The 22,500-nt window shown below is 44.2% G+C and overlaps 1 protein-coding gene across 2 annotated transcripts in view; it reads left to right on the plus strand.

Annotated features, from left to right (window-relative positions):
- Gna13 (G protein subunit alpha 13) overlaps positions 1-21,498 on the plus strand; it is a 39,064-nt gene extending 17,566 nt beyond the window's left edge. The window contains exons 3-4 of one of the 2 annotated variants that reach the window (XM_021212622.2): positions 12,515-12,565; positions 16,188-21,498. In XM_021212622.2, coding sequence (XP_021068281.1) covers positions 12,515-12,565; positions 16,188-16,760 — 624 coding nt within the window. In that variant the 3' untranslated portion in view covers positions 16,761-21,498. Of the gene's footprint in view, positions 1-527; positions 801-12,514; positions 12,566-16,187 lie in introns of those variants that run through there. The other variant, XM_029545930.1, reaches the window with a different exon arrangement.
- The last annotated feature ends 1,002 nt before the right edge of the window (positions 21,499-22,500 follow it).

Below are 22,500 nucleotides of genomic sequence, written 5' to 3' on the forward strand. Positions count from 1 at the left end.
CTCGAACTCAGAAATTCGCCTGCCTCTGCCTCCCAAGTGCTGGGATCAAAGGCGTGCGCCACCACGTCCGGCTAAAAAAATCTTTTTTTTTTTTTTTTTTTTCCAAAGCAAAGTTCTTTTTATTTAGAGACATACTTATTGCCTGGCATTTACGTTTTTCACATTTATGAGATTAAGCAATGATGGTCTATATTCAAAAACATTTTATTTCCTCCAGTGCTGGGGATCAAATTTAGGGGTTTAGGCTTGCTAGTTACATACTGTACCACTGAGCTAATTCCTAGAGGTCAAACAACTCTGAATGGCAGATTTCAGTTTGTCTTCTAACTCTCATCAGAGTCTCTAAAGATAGTCCAGTACAACAAAGTTAAGACATATGTAATACATATTAAATAGTCCCTACAATTCTTGTTAGCAGACTTTGACATGTATCAAATATCTTAGTGTTAGCATTTAGAACATCTACTTCTTGTGGCAAGAAACCTTTCCAATTCGATATTATCTGTGGCTGTTCCTAATCTCTGCAGATGGAGACCTGACCTAGGCCCCACCCTGCCTGGCTCTTGGTTAGAAGACAAGCAACTTAAGTCTACTTAGAGAAAAAGGCAGTTCTGAAGATCTACCATCATCTAATCCCTTCAAGTCGTATTTGAGGGCCAGTGAGATGACTGGAACCCATACTGTGGGAGGAGAGAACCAACTCCAGCCAGTTGTCCTCTGACCTCCACACTTGTGCCACAGCTTGTGCAAGTGTGCGCACATACACTCACACACCTGAATAAATGTCATTTTGAATTCTACTTGTATGTCCTCTTTTGCAGCTCTTATTACTTTTCTTGCATGCCTTTTTACTTAGTAGTAGCATTTAATGTTTGCCCTCACACCAGATATTTGAATGTTTGTTATCTTTATAGCATCTCGGTACTATAACTTCCCATTCCCATAGTGCTTTTCATGACATTCAAACATACTGAAAAAAATAAATGGACATTATATCTTGGAAGAACTGAGCTATACATATACATTTAGGTTTATTGCTTGTTTTTTCTCTGGTCTATGCTTTCATCTTTATAAGCAGATTTAATGCAGTAATTGTTACTCAGATGGCCATCCTTCCGTATGCTACACTTTCAGTGACTGACGTTTGGAGAAATACTAGATGGAAACAGGATGTCGGAAACGGGAAGTTTCAGTACAAAGCATCCAGCAGATAGATGGTCCTGGAGCTGTTACTGTGTACGAGATAACAATCCTGGCCTGGGATATAGGAAAGGAGGCTAGGTATTTCTGTACAGGACCATAGTTTAAAGTAAGGTGCTTTGAAAGGTACAGACCCTCAGGCAGACAACAGAAGGATATTCCTGAGGTCAAGGGCAGCTGGTGAAAACCACAGTCCATGGGAAGAAAGAGTAGAAATGAGTGTATCTTCAAGTTACGTTTCTTCAAGAACTGATTCTTACTGGGAAAAAAACCACAAGAATCTCAGTTCTTGCTACTAAAGTAGTTTTCTTTCAATTAGTCTTGAATAAGCTGTGTAATTATTGACTTACAGACTTTTCAAAATCTATAAAATGGACAGAATTGGCTATTCTGCAGACTCTTCTACTGGAAATCTCTCCATCTCTCCTTATGAAGTCCTCAGACAAAAGTGAGAGGCGTTGTGTCCGGCACTCGTGCCAGGCCCAGGAGGGAGAACGATGCACAGGGAGGGAGGGGCCTTTGGTTGGAACTCAAGCTCTTCTCAGCTGTGTGTAGTCCAGGGTGTCCCAGAACTCAAGGCGTCGTCTGTGTCTCAGCCTCAAGTGCTGGGATTCACAAGCATCTGCCACCACGCCGGACTGCAGGGCTCAGTTTTAAGAGAATATATAATAGTATGTTATAGTTTACAATAATTATAGTATGTATGATAGTATAGTATGATAGTATAGTATAGTATATAGGGGACGGTATACTCTTTGGGACTAGCTAAAGATTTAAATATGAAATGCTGGCTTGCTAGTTTTTGTCAACAGGGTCTTTATATGCATATATAGTTTCAGCTTGTCCTGGGGTTATAGGGATGGCTCACCACAGCTGGCTGGTAGATTTTAACCAACCAACATAAGTAAATTGGACCCTTGGTATTTTATTGTTCCCAGAGTTTTCTCTAAAATTTGTATATTACCAATTTCTAGTCAGAGGAACTTCTCAGTATTAAACCTGTGTCTGATCCTATCTACTAGCAATTCATTCATTCATTCATGCATGCATGCATTTATTCATGCATGCATTCATTCATTCATTTTAGACCAGGTTGTCCCTAAACTCAAATGGAGTCTTTATTTGTGTGAGTGTGCATACAAGTCCTGACTTAATTGAATTATGAAGAATATGCAGTGTGACTTAAAATCTACTCTTACAATAAAATAAAAATAAATTTCTAGCCTAGTTTATTATAGCTTGGCATTTTTAATCAGGCTTTTATTTATTATTTCATTATTTAATTTTTATGCATATGTGTATTTTTCCTGAATGGATACCTATAAATCACTTATATACCTGGGGCCCTCAGAGACTAAAAGAATTTCAGATCCCTTAGAACTAGAAATATAGCTGGTTGTGAGCTACCACATGGATGCTGGAACTTGAACCTGGGTCTTCTGGAAGAGCGTCAGTGCCCTTAACCACTGAGCAATCGCTAACTCCTTTTACCAGGCTTTTAAAGATTTATTTTTATACTTTTTAATTTAGTTAAGTTTAACTAAATGAATGCATGTATGCACTTGTGCAGGTTCCTGTGGAGGCTGGTAGCATTGGGTCCTCTGGAACTGGAGTTGAAGGCATTCGTAAGCTGCCTGATGTAGCTGCTGGGAAGTAAACCTAGGTCCTCTATAAGAGCAGCAGGTCCTCTTAGCCCCTGAGCCATCTTGCTAATTTCAGGCTTTTAAAAAGTTAACTTCCTATAGTCACAAAAGCTGAAGTTAATTTTAAAATGCATGTCAGCGTGAAGTGACCCCAAGGACAGCTACCTCACAGTCATTTTTCTTACAGCTTGCTAAGAGTCCGATATGGCAGGTCTGTAGTCGACCGGGGAATCTGTTCTTTCAATAGGCACATCAAGCAGTTCTGACCTATACCAGTAAGAACTATTTGTCTAAGTTGGGTGTGGCAGCATGAGCTGTATGACTAGTCCCTAATACTTTGGAGGCTGAGGAAGGAGGATCGTGACTCACCTCAAAACAAAAGTACTTGAGGTGGCACCACATACTAAAGTTCTAGTTCTTCTGAGGCAGAAGCCACTGAGTCTCTGAGTTTGAACCCAGCCCGATTTACATAGTGAGTCAGGCCAGTCAGGGTTACTTACACAAGGCTCAAACTTTCTAGAGCACATTTCCTACAGGACTAGATAATGTCGTGGAGACTCCTCATGCCGAGACGTAAAGTGAAGACCATCACAGAGAGTATTCATGTTAGAAGAGAGAATACAAGTTCCTACAGAATGTAATAGAATGATGTAAGAGAGGCTTTACCAGTCAGAAGAATTGGGTATTTTACCTGTTCAGGTTCGGTGCTTACTATTACCGTCAAGCCAGTCATAAATGTCCACCCATTAATGCTGATATGCAATAACATTTTACACATCTGATCCTTGAAAGTGGTGGACTACTTACTTAGCATGTGTGAGGCCCTGGTCTATCTTCATAGCAGCGAAATGTGGGTAGCCGCTGCCCCGTGAGCATGTGATCTTATTGGGCATAGTTAGTCTTCAGAAGAATTCTAGGTCCTTTCCCCTGTGCTTCTTAGCGTGCTAATCACTTCTCCTGGAAGGCTAGGGGAAGCTTTAATTTGCAGTTAAATGGGTTTTGGACCTGAACGATGCTTCAGGAATTGGAGTTGGAGTTTGGAACTGGATGTGCATCGAAAATTTGTGTGGATGAAGTTTCACTTCCGTTTGACCACTGGAGAGTGTAGAAAAACAGTTTGACGTTGCCAGAGATTCAGTCATAACGTCAGTTGTTGAGATGAGTTTTCCAGAGTAGTATAAGCTTCTCCAAAAAAGGCTGTTTTGCCTTATAATTTTAGGTTGGACTTTCTCAAGAATAGAATCTACTCTCCCAAAGCTAATTTCAAAACCCAGTGTTGAGTGGCAGCGCTTAAGGGTAGTTCTTGCGCAGAAGAACAAAGTCTATTTCATCCTAGTGCTCAGAAAATGTAGTAAACGGTCATCACTCTGGAGCCCTTGAACTTGGTCATGAGCATATAGCTTGTAATGACTGAGCCATCTCTCCAGCCCAAGACACTGAACCTATAAGGTACGTGTCAGAATAATTATTTTAGTCCTCCCTTGCTACCTCTGTCGTTTCTCTGTTGAGACTGGATGGGTCTCATTTTGTTCATTTTGACCTCAAACTTGCTGTGAAGCAGAGGAGGGGCTCAACCCCACTGCACCTCCCCACCCCTATTCTCCTGCCTCTGTCCAAGTGCTGAGATTCCAGGTGTGTGCCGCTGCACTTTGGTGCTGGGGTAGGACCCAGGGTTGCATGCATGCTAGGCAGATGGTTTCATCAACTGAGCTACGTTTCCCAGATGAATAGTGAGTGCCTCTTACTTCTGACAAGTTCCTGATCATAGTGATACTCAGGTCACAAGAGCAACTTAAATCCCCTCTTAGTACTGGTAGACTTAGTGTGTCTCCAACAAAGTTTCTGTTAGTGAGGAGTTCTGGGCCACACCGATTCACAGCTTTGTGCGTTTGTCCCACCACTTCCTTCTCGCTCCACTCTACTGTCCCCTGTCAGAGTCCAGTGGCAGCTGTGCTCAGTTAGAGGTGTCTCAGTTTCTTTGAAAAGATTCTCCTTGGGTAAGTAGATATGCATGCAGACTGTCTGCAGGCTGGTTCTTCAGGTACTCCAAACTTGACAAACAGCTGACTGAGCACCGTTGATAGTAAGTTCAGCAAGAGTAAGGAAAGTCCTGGAAATCTCTAGTCTGTCTGTTATTGGTACTAGCTTTGTTTTGAAACCGGGTCCTGATGTATAGCCCTGGCTGGCCTGGGACTCGATATATAGACCAGATTGGCCTCGAACTCCTAGAGAATCCAGCTGCTATTTAAGTTGTTCCTGAGGTCCTCAGCTTTGAACCTCTACTCTCACTGAAAAGCTAAGTCTGTAGTCTCTGCACAGGCTTGTTTGGCTGCGGCCGTCAGGCAGGACTTAACTCTCCATCCCTTGCTTGGATAACCGTGAGCCACAGGGAAGTAGGTATTCTGGAAATGGGTAGTGATGGTTAGTCTACAGGTGCTGACCCGCATTGTGTTCTTTGAGTTAGGTACATTAGTGTCATTAATGACATAGGAAACATGATGCTTCCCCATCGGACTCAACGATAACACAAATACTGGTATTTTGGTGCATATTAAAAGCATAGCACTCAAACCCCCTTTCTGTTTCTTTTTGTGATGAGCGTGAACTTACCTCTGCCTGAGAGAGACAAAGGGCAGGCACGGGCTGGCAGTACTGGGGTTGTGTGAAGCATTCTCAGCTTGAAGCCCAGCGCCCTGTGCAGTGGTGCAAAGCTTTGAAAGCTCACCCATGGGCTCTGCGTCCACTGCTCTCTCAGATGCAGGGCGTGGGCACAGTCAAAGATGCTCGACGCCCGTGGGCTCTTCTTCCACTGCTTCCTGGGATGCAGGGCGTGGAAGCAGTTAGGGATACTGGTGGAGTAAATGAGTGGGGGCTGCCTGCTCTCCAGGGTGGTCTTATTTTTAAACCCTGAAATTTGATTTTATACCATTTCACATGTTAAAAATACCCTTTTCATGTGTCCCCAATCACTTAGAAATGAGCCATGAAACAAGCAGTAGTTTGGCCTGTGGGTAGTAGGCATCTGATCTACAGTCTAGATAAATAAAAGAATCCAGTGCTTCCCTGACAGCAGTAACTGACTTCTGTGGTTGAAGTTGAACAGATTCTTTTAGTATTGCTCCAGTGACAGTCTTTTTAAAGCATTGCTACATATTGCCAAATTGCATTCTAGCATAATATTTGTGTGCGCCTGCCTCACCTATGTGGCAGTTCCCACAGAGGCTGGAAGAGGGCATTGGATCCCCTGGAGCTGGAATTGCAGGCAGTTGTGAGCCACCTACCTGACTTGGATCCTGGGATCTGAACTTGGGTCCCCTGAAAGAGCAACAACTGCTCTTAACCACTGAACCCTGGCTAAGGCTTTAAAACCTCCACTTCTTAACCTGTCTGCCAAGGAAAGTTGTCTTTTCCCTGTTGGCATAAAACTGCCAGTATTTTTAGTATGTTTTTTTTTCTCAAAAAAAGTAGTTTCTTCTTGTATATTCTTGGACTCTCTAGGTAAAATTCCATATTCTTCAGAAAACAAGTCTTGGACAGTAGGTGACCTGTGAACGTGCTCTGTCCATTTGCTTTATAGAACTTACTTCTGAGCTTAAGTTTCAGCTTTTAGATTCCTAGACCAGTGTGTCTTTTCAAGCAAAGAAAGTACGTTTTAGCATGCTTTAACGAATCTTGGGAATGAGGGAGGGACAAGGTAGTTATTTCCTGCTTAGGTACAAGTTGATAAAGCTGATGAAGTAAGGTTTGTAGCCTCTCAGGGTTTGAACGTTAGAGAGTAACTGAAGCCCAGTGGATCCCATTGACTTTGCCAACGGGCTTTGTGGGGCTAGACCCGAGTCTGCAGGCCACAGTGCCATTGTTTAGATGGAGCCTAAATGTCCAGAAAAAATAGAATCAGAGGTGACATAAAACATCATGACATTTAACTCTTAACTAGGAAATGGATTTTGATTTAAAATTCTTTCAGTATTAGAGAATGGACTGGGAAAGGCTAACCCAATTTCAAGTCTTAAGGCTGTAGTGTTTCTGTATTCCATAAAATCCTGTATTTTACTTGCAGAGAGACTAAGGTGCATCGCTTGAATAATGAGACAATAAAAGCAAAATTCAGATTAATAGCACGACTTATACTGAAAAGAAACTCCAACTTTAAGTCAGTGTTCCTTAGGCTGAAAAGAGGTGACTGTTGAACCACTGAATTCCTTTCCTCCCTTCACAGTTGGATAAATTGGGACCTGGGGAAGTTTAGAGAAAGAAGCTTGCCTTCCCAGTGGCACTGGGAGCCAGGAGAGAGCGAGCGAGCGAGCACCTCTGAGCTTGTTAGGAAAAGGTGGTTAGCGCAACCTTCTCTCAGCAGCTCATTCTTCCTTCTCACATGGTCTTGGAGGGAGAGGCTGTTAGATCCAGACTCTGGACACATCAGCAGGGACCATCAGAAGTCCTAGGCCCCCAGTTCAGAGTCACTGCCATGTGTCCATGGGTAATCTGCAGACTATACACATTTTTGTGGTTGTTTTTAAAACTTTTTGAGATCATAAAAAGAGTTTTTTCCTGTGGTTTTTCTCCCCTCAATAAAATGTAAAAGCTGCTGATAACAATTTTTAGAACTTTAGAGGTGTTGATAGGACTATCTTGAATTCAAGGCCACTGTAGGCTACACAGCAAGACCCTGTCAGAAAGGGGTGGGGCAGCAGGCAAGGGGAGAGAATGAAGCCAGATTGTCCCCTCTCTCCAGCCCCAGCGTACTCTTTTGACTGGAGACTTAATTTTAACCAAAATATGTTTGCCATAAACACTGAATGTTTATGTCCTAGAGTAGATGTGGCTGAACTAGGGGAGGAGGCAAGTCTTGAAACAGTAGACGCCCGTCCATACGGAAATGGAAAGGGATTTAAAATAATTTAATTTCCAAGTCTTGAATGTGTAAAGTCCAGACTTGCTCTCTGTCGAGTCACTAGAGACTGAGGGTTGACACAGTCGCACATGCCCCTTTCTTCTCTGTGGCGAAGACAGGGCCTCACTGTGTCGCCCTGGCTGACTTGGTTTTTTGTTCGTTTGTTTTGTCTCTGTGTTACATGCCTTTTTCTGTGGTCATTATACTACTTGGTTTTCATGAGATTTTTTTAATTTGTAATAAATAAAACACAGACTAATTTGAACCCATAAGATTTCAGATGAATCCCTTTAGTCAGTGCTGAAACCCAGCACTGAGAGGCAGAGGCAGGAAGGTGGGGAGGTGTGCATGGGAGTTTGTTTGTAAGATTTATTTTTATTGGAGCTAGACAGAAGTCCCAGTTCCCATGTGATCAGTCTCTAGCACTTACATAGTAGCTTGACAGCTGTATGTAAGTCCAGTTCCTGGGTGTCTGACACTCGTGGCTTCTGTGGGTATTGAACACATGTGGTATACTAACATACATGTAGGCAACGACTTGTACACATATAATTAAAATACAATAAAAATAATCTTTTAATTATGCTTACAGATAGGAACTTACAAGTGCAGGTGCCCACAGAGGCTACAAGAGTGTGTAGATCCCCTAGACTGGAGAGAATTACTAGTGAGCCGCTGGGTGTGGCTGTAGCCTGCTGGGTGGATGCTAGTCTCTGGAAGACTACTAGCATGCATGCTGAACCACTTAAAGTGTTTGTACCTCCAAAAGAAGACACATGACAGGAGTTTCCCACCTCCACTCTCTGATTCATTCCTAGGGGTCTCACTAGATAGTCCAAGCTTGTTTGGAATTCACCTCGTACAGTAGGCTAGCCCCAAACTCATGGCTGTCCCCCAGCTTTGGTCTCTCCAGTGCTAGAGTTACAGGCATAGCTACCAGGCATAGCTCTCATTCTCAGAAAAAAAAAAAAATATTACAGTGCTACACAGTTACCTTTGCCCATATTTTAAGGAGTTAATTTAATATACAGCTGAGCTAATAGTATCATAGATCTTTGAATCAGGGTGTGCTATATATAGAATTAAGGTTTTCTTTCTTTCTTTTTTTTTTTTTTGTTTTTTTGTTTTGTTTTGTTTTTTCAAGACAGAGTTTCTCTGTATAGCCCTGGCTGTCCTGGAACTCTGTAGCCCAGGCTGGCCTCGAACTCAGAAATCCGCCTGCCTCTGCCTCCCAAGTGCTGGGATTAAAGGCGTGCGCCACCACACCCAGCTTGAATTAAGGTTTTCTTAAGGCCAGGCCAAGCACATACAGACAGTGACCGCCATTTCTGTGCATAAAAACATTGGACTAAGTTAGCCATGGGGGACAAACAACTAAAGACCCGGCGTAAGCTTGGGTCAGGCTCTGCTGCTGTGTGAGTATTGTCCCACATTCGCAAAAGTTAAGAAGGCCTTGTAAGTCAACAGTGTAGGCTTTGACTTTATAATCTACTACTTCAGTTTAGCATTTAATAGCACAAGTATTTCATATGTGACTGGTATCAGATGATTATGTTTGATAACTTAAAGTATTTTATATGTATGTATATCCAGATTTATTATATTTCTTTCTTAATTCTATGTGGAAAAATAATGTTCCAGATTTTATTGTTGTAGGTATCATTGAGTAAATGGCATTTTATGTATTCTTTCCTTTTGGGGTGGTGTTTGAACAGGGTCTTACATACCCTGGGCTGGCATCAAACTGACTCTAAAGCTCATCGTTCTGGCGGACTCCCAAGTCTCCAGTGTGGGCCATTGCCCCAGCTCCACTGTCCCTTTGTGTGCATCCTGTTGTTTATGCTGAGTAATTCCTTGGATCAGACAAGGCCATTGAGTGCTTTATGGGACATAGTGCTCCTGGCTTTCTAAGAGGTTTGTATGGATCGGTAATGCCACAGGCTGTGTGCACGGTCTGCTGTAAACCCTCTCGAACAGTAGGGTGGGAGTATTTATGTGTAAGGAAGAGGTGATGCGCATGTGAGGGTATTTGAATACATGATACAAATGCTTTTTATGTCGTCCAACTTTTACTGTTGACTGGATGAGGAACTTTTTTTCTTCTACTCTTTGTTGTTGATAGCTAGTTAGTTAATCAGTAAGTTAGCTGAGGCTCACATAACCTAGCCTGACTTTGAGCTGCAGTCTGAGAATCACCTTGAACTGGTTTTCAGGTGCCAGGATTCCAGGCCAAGCCACCAGTTGGCTTCTGTGCCAGGATTTCAGGCCATGCCACCAGTTGGGTGTTTTGTTTTGTTTTGTTTTGTTTTATCCTTGTCTAGAGGATATTGAAGAATGAACTCAGTGTTTTCATCTGTGTGGGGAGGAGGAACCAGGAGAGCTTAGCAGGAATCTTAACAAATGTGTAACTCTACCCAGAGCATCACCATGCATATAGTTTGGAAAGGTATAGAAAGTTGTGTACCCAAAGCTGTTTATCGTCAAAGTGGTATTAAAACTGCAGCAGTGGCCCACTCCTGTAATGTTAGCATTCAGGAAAGGTGCTGCTGTGAGTTCAAAGCCAATCCTGGTTATCCCTGTTTCAAAAGAGAGAAAGAAAGGAGAGAGGGAGAGAGGGAAAAGAAACCCTGGGAGGGGGAACTAAAATTATTTGTTGTTTAAATAAGATAGTACTCAGCGATGGAGAGTCAGTTCAGCAGCCAGGCATGTTGCTGTGCACTCGCTAGGACCAGAGTTGGTATCCCGGCACCCACACAACAAACCAGTGTCCCCGCTCTGAATGAGCAGAGACAGGAAGGTCACTGGGGCTTGCAGGCCTAGCCTGCAAAATGCAAACCTTGGGTTCAGGGAGAAACTGTGCCTCAAAAGGACTACAGGGAGGAGGCGGGGCTTACCAGCACCCTCTTCTGACTTCTGTTCACATGCACAGGCATAAGCACCTGTACACACATGTGCACATACACACAGACACACACACACACACGTACACATATACTCACGCAGACAAGTTTTTTTCCTATTTATTNNNTGNGTGTGTGTGTGTGTGTGTGTGTGTGTGTGTGTGTGTGTGTGTGTGTGTTGGGGGGCATTATATCTAGTTTTTCTGCAGGCCAGGAGCCGTTGGCACAATCCCTGCTCTTTCCTGTGAAATATCAATTTTATAGCAGCTTGATTTTACCCTTACCAGGTTCTTGAAAACAAGTCACTGTGTGTTCCCAATTGAGACAGAGGGAGAAACAGTAAATGACAGTTAAAGTGACCTGTCCTGTGTTTATGCTCAGTTCCCCATTTATGGTTAGTTCAGCTGTAGAAATTGCCTTCACATTAATTCAGGCAGGTTAAAGGTTCTACCTCCCATGCTGCCTGGTGGCTTCACTGTGTGGTTTTGGGCGGTAGAAGGGATTCTAAACCTACAAACAGCACGGGTTGCTCAGGGAAAAGGATGCTACCCAGTTTGAAAGGGGAAGCTTGGGGCTAAAGAGATGGCTCTACACTGGCTGCTCTTCCAGAGGACCCAGGTTTGATTCCCAGCACCCCGTCAGGCAGCTCACAGCCATCTGTACCTCAGGTAAAGAACAGCAGATCAGTGTGTGAGCCTCAGACCATATTGGTTATGTTCTTCATCAACCTGTTTTTGTGACCAGAAGTGTATCTTGACATGACCCCCGTCCCCAAACTAAAGAATACCCTGGACTAAACAGTGAACTGGGTCCTTGTGTTGAGTCTTCACTTTGAGTGTCTCTCTGATGAGTGTGGATTGAAGCGGAAACTGGAGCCTCGCAGGAGAAACTGCAGGATGACTCGGCTCTGTTGCGAGCTGCTCCACCTGGCATCCCTTTTCAGGGCAGGTTGCTTTTGCCTAGGGGAATGGCTGGCACTGGGACGCCTTGGTCATCTCACCATTTCAAGGAAAATAGCTTGGATTTATGTTGTTGCTAGAATAAAGCTTAGGCTTTCAGCCAAGTGTTAGACTATAGAAACCCCAAGTCTGCCTGCCACCGTGAGTGCAGCGGCTTCCCACAAACCTGATAGAATGGACAGAGTTGTCGGCCAATATGGTTTTAGATGCTGTATAATAAAACATGCCAGCATTGAAAGCTTTGCATAACTTAAGTGATCTGCTCTGTTCCAAATGACCAGTGCGAGGGGCCACTGAGCTGTGGCCAGGTAAAGACCCACTCAGAGGACAGGCAGACAGGGCCCTAGGATGGCAGGCTCTGAGAAGCTCATTGGTAGAGCTACTAGTCCCATAGGTGCCCAGCTTTCAGGGAGTAGACCTGCCAAATTTGATGTCACAACAAAGATCTTTGCGGTGACCTGAAACCGTTTGCAGTGACATTTGTGTAGTGCTAGACATTGTTTTCCTTTCTTTCAGTCAGGCTGACCTGTGGTCACAGGCCAAGTGCAGGAGCAGCAGTCTCGCAGTCATTCCTTAAGCCATACCAAATTCGGCAGCCTGTGTTGTGCTTGCTGTGGGCTGTTTGTGCTGCGGACTGCCCAGGGCCTTGAGCATGCTGGGCGAGCATAACTCAGCCCCATTAGTGCTTTAAAGTTAGTATTTGTCAAGCTCTATGTGTTGTGTTTGCCTTCATTTTGGGGTTGGGACAGAGGTCTCCCTATGTAGCCCGGCTTTTGGCCTCACACTTGGTAATCCCCCTGCTTCAGCTTCTCTGAATGTGACTAACAAAAGTATCTTTGGACCAAGTGTACAGCCCCACAGTACTACATAAACTGTGACATTCAAGCCTTCCTAACTTTGTTTTCTTCTTGTTTTCAGGGTGAGTCTGTTAAGTATTTCTTGGATAACTTGGATAAGCTTGGAGTACCGGTAAGTTTCGAAACAATAGTTCTGGGTTTGCCTTCAACAGTTGGTACTTGGAGGCAGTCGTGGGGATAGCATTGCTTCTGTTTGGGGCAGCTGCTCAGGAAAGTTAGAGGCTACCAGGCAGCCAGCCGTTCCTTTCTTTCAGTGCCAGTGGCCTGAGTTGTTCTCCTACAAACATTGACAGATTTCTAATTTTTGTCAACATGAAAGAGATTTGTGTTTGAAAGTGAGATTTCACACTGTCTATTATTCTTCGGTGTTGGGTTTTCTATAGCAGAAATAGAGCAGGACTCTTGTGTGCTGGAGTCCAGTGACTGGGGCTGTAGTCCCAGGCCTGCAGAGGAGACTGAGGTAAGAGGGAGACACCTTGGAAAGAGACCCTGTTATCTCCCCAGTGTTTGCCTCAGAGCCAGTGACTCAGCTGGGCGTGCACATGGCTCCCAGTACCTATGATGTACAACAGGTGACAGGCGGAGAGTGAGCAGGCAGAGAGTGAGCGCTCCCATCTGTTCGCTCTATTGTGAGTCAGGTGGATTTCAAGGTTTCAGTGCTTAGAGCTTCTGCCCCAGGGCTATTTGTTAGTCTTGAATCCCAGTGCAGCTGCCTTCACGTCCTCTTAGATTTGTTGTGTTAGACAAGTTGTGGTTCTGAGGCTTGGGGGTTGGTGTGCTCATGACGGCACAGGACTTACCTGCTATAAGAAAGAAAGTCAGCCAGGCGTGGTGGCACATGCCTTTAATCTCAGCACTTGGGAGGCAGAGGCAGGCGGATTTCTGAGTTCAAGGCCAGCCTGGTCTACAAAGTGAGTTCCAGGACAGCCAGAGCTATACAGAGAAACCCTGTCTCGGAAAACCAAAAAAGAAAAAAAGAAAAGAAAGGAAGGAAATCAGTTACTGCGGTCTTAGGGCACTGGGTACTGTATTGTTTCTCTAGCAGGTCCAGTTTTACATTTTGCTTATATTTTCTAATTGAATTTGCCTTCTAGGTGTGATGGCACACATCTATAATTCTAGCAGTGAAAGCTGAGGCAGGAGGATCATAAGTTTAAGGCCAGCCTATTTCAAAAAACAAACGAAACCTAAACTTTTAATTCTATATGTTGCCTTTCAAGGAATATTTTTTTACCTGCTTCCCACAAATATAATTATCTCTTAGGACTTGAGTTCTTTATAACTTAGTTTGTCACATAATACACACGGTCAGAGAAAAGCATTAGGGAGCAGGTACGTATGAGAGGTGCAAGCGCACATACATGTGCACACACTAGTGGAGTGACTGGGGTTGATGTTGTATGTCTTCCTCAGTTGTTTTTTGCCTTGTCTGGGATGGGGTCTCTCCCTGAACTGGGAGCACACGCATCTGTCTAGACTGCCGACCAGCAAGCCTCCTGTCTCTCTCCCCGACTCTAGGATTATAGGTGGGGTGCTGTTAGCACCCACCTTTTTATGTGGGTGCTGGGGGGGGATGCAGACTTAGGACCTCAGGCTCACACTGTATGCATACACTTTAGTGAGCTCACCTCCCCAGCCTTGAACAGTTTTTACATTTTTTTACATTTTTATTTGATTCGTATGAGTGTGTGTATGTGCACTGCTGTGCTGACTTGGTGCCCTGGGAACCCGGAAAAGGATGTTAGTTTCCTGAAACTAGAGTTCTCTCTGCCATGTGGATGCTGGGAACTATAAACCCTGTCCTTTGCAGAGCAGCCTCTCCAGACCCCAGACCAGCTCTGATATCTGTTGTTGTTTATTTGAGACCTGGTCTTATTCCGTAGGCCTAGAACCTGCTTTGTAGACCAAGCTGGCCTGAAACTCACTGAGGCCTCCACCTGTGTCCGCCTTCCACTGGAATTAAAGGCCTGCACCACAATGCCTGGATAATGGTATTTTTTAAGAGTGCTTTCTTACAGTCTAAAGGGCTTGTTTGACGTGCGTCTGTTTTCAGGCAGGTTTGCTAAGCACAACATTGATGTACATCCTTTTCGTCATTGCTGGGGTTTTGATGTTGTTTGTTGGATGGTTTTTTTGAGGCAAAGTTTCTTGTAGCTCAGGCTAGATTCGAACTTACCATGTAGTAAAAGATGACCTTGAAGTCCGCCCTGGCCGGAAGGAAGCTTGGCTAACGCAGCTACCATCTCTCCCTGGCTGTATCAGCCCTTGCTCCCTTGTTACATCTAGCATGCTGATGGTTACTTTGTTTTTCTTTTATCTATTCTTTCCTGAGGACCAGAACTTCCTACCTTGATTACAAGAGTTAATTAAGTCCCTGGTGCCTAGAGACAGTGCCTGGCACAAAGTAGGCAATCAATTAGCTCATAGATAAATGGTATAGTCCACTCCCAGCTGTGTATAGTAGGTGCTTAAACTGTTAGGGTATGAATAGTTCTGAAGCCACATCTACAGGGGAAAGGGGATTACGTAATCAGTGTGGAGAGAGGAGAGTAAGGCTGGCTGTGCTATATTTTATCTCCCGCCCATCTGTGAACTTAAGGACAAATCATAGAACTGCATTTGCTTCTCTCCAGCTAAAGCTATAGAAACCCTACTCTGATCAAGCCCTTAGAAGGGCATAAAATGCATACAGCTTGTAAAGTCACGGTTTTTGATCCTGCCTTGACTTTTAAAATACTTTGAACATGAAGATAATAGTCAAACTGTTTCTGTCAAAAAAGCCGTATGACTTGTGTAAAAGTACAGCCACCCGAGAAGGAAGAGCCAGTCGGGGACGTGAGGAAGTGTGCCGCCCAGTGCGGTGTCTCACCCCTGCAGCTAACAGTTGCCTCTGTTCAAGATCTTACTGTTTCCCAGGTCACAAGGTCTAGAAAGCTAGTCATGGTGTCACGGTCTGGGATCTTAGCACTTGTAAATAAATCTAAGGCAGGAGAATTGTCAACGAGTTCTAGGTCAGCCAGGACAACATCGTAAGGCTTTGCCTTAACACACACACACACACACACACACGTGTAGGAGAATAAATGTGTAATCCTAGCACCCAAAAGTTAGAGACAGGAGGATCATGACAAACTCAATGCCAGCCTTGTCACTATAGCAGTGGTTACATAAAGGTTCAGAAGAGCTAGCAGTCTTGACAAGTGTGCTAGGTGTGTGTGCCCTCCAGGTGCTCAGAGTGTGTTCTTCCTCAGTGAGTGAGAGCTGCTTGCACCACGGCCTAAGGTCTGAAATGCATGTGGCACGTCACTTGTCACGTGGGTGACAGTGTGGAGCTTATCCCAAGTCGAGAAGGAGGTGTGTACAGTAAAGAAGAAGGTGTAATGAATTGGAGACTAGGTCAGAACCAAGCATAGGTGAGCCTCACCAGTTACCTCCTCAGATCCTCCTGTTTTTAGAGGGGCAAGGACCAGCATGGAGATGCTGGGACAATGAGATTATGCTGGCACAACCTAGGAGTGGGCACTGGTTGGTAGTGTAGGTGGGTGAGGTCAGCTGTGGGCGGTGTGCCTGTCATGGAATTACACCTGTAACTCCAGCTCCTGAGGGCTGAGGCGATGGGATCTCATGCTAGAGCCTTGGGTTGCTTGGTTGGTTTTAATCATTTAGTTTGCACATCCATTTACTGGACCAGTTGCTACTTGTGGACTCTAAGTATAAATCCTTTTCTCTTCCAGGATTACATTCCATCACAGCAAGATATCCTGCTTGCCAGAAGGCCCACCAAAGGCATCCATGAGTACGACTTTGAAATTAAAAATGTTCCTTTCAAAATGGTTGACGTAGGTGGCCAGAGATCAGAACGGAAACGCTGGTTTGAATGCTTTGACAGTGTGACATCGATACTTTTCCTTGTCTCTTCAAGTGAATATGACCAGGTGCTTATGGAGGACCGCCAGACCAATCGCCTTACAGAATCTCTGAACATTTTTGAAACAATTGTCAATAACCGGGTTTTCAGCAATGTCTCTATAATCCTCTTCTTAAACAAGACAGACTTGCTTGAGGAGAAAGTGCAAGTTGTAAGCATCAAAGACTATTTCCTAGAATTTGAAGGGGACCCACACTGCTTAAGAGACGTCCAAAAGTTTCTGGTGGAATGCTTCCGGGGGAAACGCCGGGACCAGCAGCAGAGGCCGTTGTACCACCACTTCACCACCGCCATCAACACGGAGAACATCCGCCTTGTGTTCCGAGACGTGAAGGACACGATCCTCCATGACAACCTGAAGCAGCTCATGCTCCAGTAATGCCAGGACTTGCTATTTTAATCCCTTGTTGTGATTCCGTTGTTTCCTGTTTGTCTTGTTTATCTTTTTAAATAGCAGTTTACAACAGCAGTTAGATGAATCTCAGTTCTGTCTCTAACTTCTTGGAAAACTTAGTCCATCTGTGGCCTTTAGTTTGTGGCTGACAGCTGCTGAATTAACCCATTGCCAATATCTGCTGGAATTTGGGCTTTGATCGGTTTCACTGTGTCTTACATTCAAGTCCAGTTATAACTTCCTGGCAGCCTTACACTAGGTGTCTTTCAGGCTTTGGATTCTTCTGCTTACAAACTGAATTCTCCTAATTGTCCTGCAGTGCTAAGAATAGGCAGTATCTTTAAGTACTTGTAGGGATGAGAGCATGAAAATTCAGCTCTAAAAAGAGAGTGCCTTACCCAGCAGTGACATGCCTCGCTAGCGTGAGCCCTGGTCTGGAAGGGCTGTTAGAGAAAAGTTTCAGGGAGCAGTCTCGGCCCACAGACGCTTAGCTCCCTACACACACAGCAGTATATTTTTCTCAACTTCTTTCATTTCTGTAGGGCAGCAGTCTCGGCCCACAGACGCTTAGCTCCCTACACACACACAGCAATAGTTTGTTTTTCTCAATCTCTTTAGTTTCTGAAGGTAATGTCTTACTGTTTAAGTTTACAATATGGATTTCAGCCTGATGCTGATGCGGTCACAAATGGTACATGTGCTATATTGATCTGAGGTGACCAGTGACAACGCAGTTTCCTTTGCCATACATGCTGTCACTAACTTAATGTGCCATGTTACAACATCTGGAAAGGGCAAGCACCTTGGTGACAGACATCACCAAAGCAGCCCCAGAGTGTGACTTTCTGGTCCTGTCTCCTTGGGTTTTGTGCCTTGCTGGAGGGAATCACTGTTGGATCTTCTTCCTTTGTCCCACTGTCTCAACCTCAGCAACTCAGAACTGTGGTCCCCGAGAGCTTGGTGGGCAGCATTTCCCTGTGAACTGTTCAAAAAGGCATCCTTTCAGTACCCTGTCCCTGGTTAGTGTCTCTCTGTGACAGAGTTTGTATGTGTTGTATGTGTCATTGTGTGTGAGACATAGCTTCATTGAGTACATTCAAATGTCTTAAGAATGCCTTTTTTTTGGCCCATACTTAAGGAGGTTTGCCTTACACACACACACACACACACACACACACACACACACTATTTCTAAGTTAAACTATGCCCATGAAGTAGCTTGTGATAAAATTTAGTGGCTGGTGTACTAACCCATTTGGCATGTTCCAACTGGCCTGTGAGTTTGTAGAACCTGAGCTTGTCCCTGCTGTCCCTGGAGAGTGCACGAGGACAATGATGCCTGTTTTACTGTGTAACTGTTCTCAGGCAAGAAATTGGGCCCTGAAAGACTGGCTGACTTTGAGGCCCGAAGGCAATGACTTTCCTCTTTTCTTGCTGGAGGCTGCAAAAGCTGGGCCCTAGTGTATACTTGAGAGACCTGACTTGTCCTGGATTTTAGCTTTCACTGTCGTTCTGGTCATAAAGTCCAGTGCTTTCTTGCCTTGGTAATATCATGAGCTTAAGATGTGTATGTCAGTATCACAGTGCAGGTGTTGTTAGCATAATTCATGGATATTTGAATGGTTCTACATCTCGTCCCTTTTTTTGTCAAAAAAAAAAAAAGAGAGAGATGTCATTTAAATTGATGGGGTTAGCATAACTCCAGTGCTGATGAGCATTTGAATGTGCGCAGTAACACGTGGTCTGTGTTAATTTAGCAGACATTATTGTGCATCGGCCACAGCTAAGTGCAGTGAAGGCAGCAAAAGTCAGTCCCTCCAGAAAGCAGTTGTGTCTGGTTACATTTAAGCTCTGCTGTGAGCACAGAAATCCTGCCTGACAGAGCAGGATCTCTGACTTCCTCCATTGTGACCGTTACCAAGAAAGGACAAGAGCTCCCAACTAGGGACAGCATCCCTCTGGGTCCCTGCAGCTTCCTTCAGGAGCATGCAGCATCTCAGAACCCAGTGTGGTCTAGATCCATTCTCACGTGGTGGACTACTTACATGTCATCTCCACAGGATTGTTTAGAATTTAAAGAAAGCCACGGTCCACATTTACAGTCTGACACTTACACACCCTGAAAGTCAGGTCCTTTTGTGAAGTGAAATACTGTTGTGTGAAAAGGGAGATGAAATTTAGCCAACAGAATTGAAAAGGCGCTTAACCCTCAGTGTGCTGACTTCCCAGTCCCTGAACCATGCCTTAGAGTTGAGGTATTGGTCTGTGTATGTCTCGGGATGTGACTGTGCCTAATCCAGACTCCTCCTTCAATCCCTCAGCCTTCCTGCTTACTGACAAAGAACTACACAAGTGTCTTGGTTGACTTCAAAATCTTTTTATACTTTTCAGAGTTGCCTTATAAATAAGAGAACAACCCAGATTTAGACCTTAATTTTCTTTTTAATGGGGAAAGGGCTTTGTTCCATGTTTTCTTGCACGCTTAACTCAAGATGTGCAGCTGCCACCCAGATATCTGTCTGTGATGGCCTGAGCTGCTGCTCTCTGCCAAGTCCTGTCTGTATTCAGTGGAACCGTCCCTATAGCTTTTCTCTCTGGAAAGGGTACTGGATAGCCAAAGAAAAGCTTCAGCCGAGCACGACGGGATGTCCTGAAGAGGAGCGTATTGGGCTTTTTGTTTGTGTTTTCCTATCACAGTGCATTGTGGGTACTTCACACCCAAAGGGTTCTCTGGTGAAGTTTCAAGTTGGGACTCAACAGGGAAATGCTTGTCACATCAGTGGCAGCTGTTGCTGTAAAGTAAGAGAAAGTAAGACCACATTAGTGCCAGAAGTGACAAGAATTGTCATATGCCCCCCCCCCACCCAAGTAACTCTTACCTTCTAGTGTGTATGCCCAAACACTTGGGCATCTGTTTTGATGGCATGTATTTCTCACTGTTGGTATTCACATCCGGTTATGCCTCGTTTATATGAAGAATAAAATGGCCAAGTTATGCGGTTATATCCTGAGTCTCAAGCTATTTGGAAAACCCTCAAATTGGTGCTTTCATTATTTAATGATACATTTAGGCAAAACCCCAAACAAACCATCTGAAACCTGACTCCGAGTTGCAATTTGTTAGCGATGTTATTTTTCTCGTTTGAGAAGACCAAGCGTCAGTGTTAATTTGAATTTCCTGTATGAACCCGGGCATCCTACCTATAAGGCCCAGTCAAACATTTGTAAGAAGTTCCCTAATAAACCTAGAGAAGCTGCTTTGTTACCCTTTTATTTCATTTCATTTCATTTGAACAATGGAGAGTGAAGCTTTTCAGGTCCTTTTATTTTGGAAAAATCAGACTTTGGCTATATGTCTCTTTTCCTGTGATTTCAGCACATTAAATTCCATGAATCAAGAGATCTTTGGTTTGTGCTGCTCGAATGAAAGTATTTTCTGCTTTTTTTTTTTTTCTTTTCTTTTTCTTTTTAAAATGCGGGATGCGGTTGGCTTTTCAGCCCAGAAAGCATGAGAGCACGTGATGCCCGTTTTCTTACGGTACGAGTTTAGGGCTTAGTCAGTTTACAATAGGATTGAATTTTGTGTCAAAACCTGCTGGTGGCTCCTCAGGTACCATCAGCTAGATGCTTCTAGCCATGCCCGGCAGACGGGCAGATATCAGATTCATCAAAGCAGTGTTCATCCGCTAACATTGTACTGTCCTCCCAGATGTAGATCAGCATCGGGATTTCCCCCTGTAGAACAAGCAGTCAGGTCTGACCAGCCAGTTTGGAGTGCCTTGGGTGGCACACGGCATTGTTTTGTATTTGTTGGCTTGCATATTTGTGTTTTTGAGGCAGGGTCTCCCTGGGTACCCCAGGCTGGTCTTGAATTTGAGATCCTCCTGGCTCAACTTCTCAACTGCAGAGGTTACCGTTTGTTTGTTTGTTTGTCTGTTTGTTTGTTTAATAAAGCACTAGTCATGTGGTAGCGTTTAGTGGGCTGTGACGTGACTTTTGTGACGTTGACTCTGTTAGTCTTGATGAAATTGCCAGATGGTGTACAGCCTACCTGAATCTATGAGGTATAAGTTTTGGGTCTGTGAGGATCACTGATGAAGCCACCTTCTCAGTGTGTAATTCTTACTCTGTTCACAGATACAACATCGCCAAAGTGAGTGACGATTTTGACATTAACCGTGCCTCTTCAATGGCACCGGGGATGACAGGGAAGGAGGAGGCAGTGTGTTCTTGTTGGGTGCATATGGTAATGAAGCATATACTGTGTACCTTCTCTTTACCTCTTACTTGAAAGCAGATTCGCAAAATATCCTGAATGACTTTTCTCTGTTATGCGTGAGCTCACAAGGCACAAGAAGCACACAGTGCAGCCCTTATAGATGCTGTCCCTAACAACACATGGTTTATACTACGCTGAATAAAAGTATTTGTGGCTGGAGGTTTTTTTTTTCCCCATTCATCTTTCTAAAACTTTCCTGAAACTAAGCTGGTATAGCTGTAGAACAAAAAAAAATTTTTTTTTTGGTCAGAGATTTGGTTCAAGAGTTGTCATAAATTATTCCTATGGCAGGTCTAAGAGTCAAAGGTATGCTTTCATTTCACCAAACAAATTGATATGCATTAAGGCTTTTTACTTTTGTACATATTTTGCAAAAGTTTGTTCCTCTACTATTAATATTTGCTTTGTAAAAATTACTGACATTTAATAAACATTTATAAATGACTTGATAGCATGACGTTATTGAGTATGAAGCGGGGGATGTGTTTTACATTTGAAGGCAGAAGTTCTCGTACCCTTCTGAAGATGTGGAGATCTGCTCCACATCTCCAACTGTCTCCCTCCGCGGAAACGGTTCCTAACTAAAGATGGCCTCATGGCCTTCCCAGAGTCCTTAGGTCTCTAAGGTGTGAAGCAGCAAGAGGGAAGCGCTCCTGCTTTCTGCATCTCTTGGAGTTGCTGGGTCTCTGAAGGCTTCTGGGGCCCCAGGCTCATCCAGTTACCGCAGGATGACTTTTTTTTTTTTTTTAAAGAGGTATTTATTTTGTATGAGTACACTATTGTCTTCAGACACATCAGAAGAGGGCATCGGATCCCATTACAGATGGTTGTGAGCCACCGTGTAGTTGCTGGGAATTGAACTCAGGACCTCTGGAAGAGGAGTCGGTGCTCTTAACCGCTGAGCCATCTCTCCAGCCTGCAGGATGACTCTTAAGCTTGATGAAATCAAACTGATATTTAAAACACTAACCAACACTCCATCACTCATTCCCTCTCCCCCCGCCCCCCAATAAATCTTAGAATGCGGAGGTGGGGGAAGTTGGAGGGGGGAGGTAGTAATGATTCCCAGCATCCCGCCCTGTAACTGCCTCCCCAATTAACAGGTCATATTCTGACACTCATTAGGCAGCACTACGGCGTTTAGAACCACAGAAGTATCCTTTTTGTGTTACTTGTCCCCATAAATCTATTTACAAAAATAGCAGCCCAGAGACCTTAGTGAGGATAGGAAGTAACCATTCCCTGGCTGGAGGGAGGACTCAGTGAAGTCCCTGCTTTATAAGCACCGGGGAAACTCAGGTCTACAGCCAGGTATGATCGTTCGCAGCTGTAACATCACGGCTAGAGATGGAAGCTCACCGACCTGCCAGCCTGGCTGACTCTGTAAGCTTCGGGGTTGGTGAGAAACCCTGTTGCCAAAGGTCAGAAAGTGAAATAGACCTTGTT

The sequence above is a fragment of the Mus pahari genome, chromosome 14, assembly GCF_900095145.1.
Source record: "Mus pahari chromosome 14, PAHARI_EIJ_v1.1, whole genome shotgun sequence".
Lineage (NCBI taxonomy): Eukaryota > Metazoa > Chordata > Mammalia > Rodentia > Muridae > Mus > Mus pahari.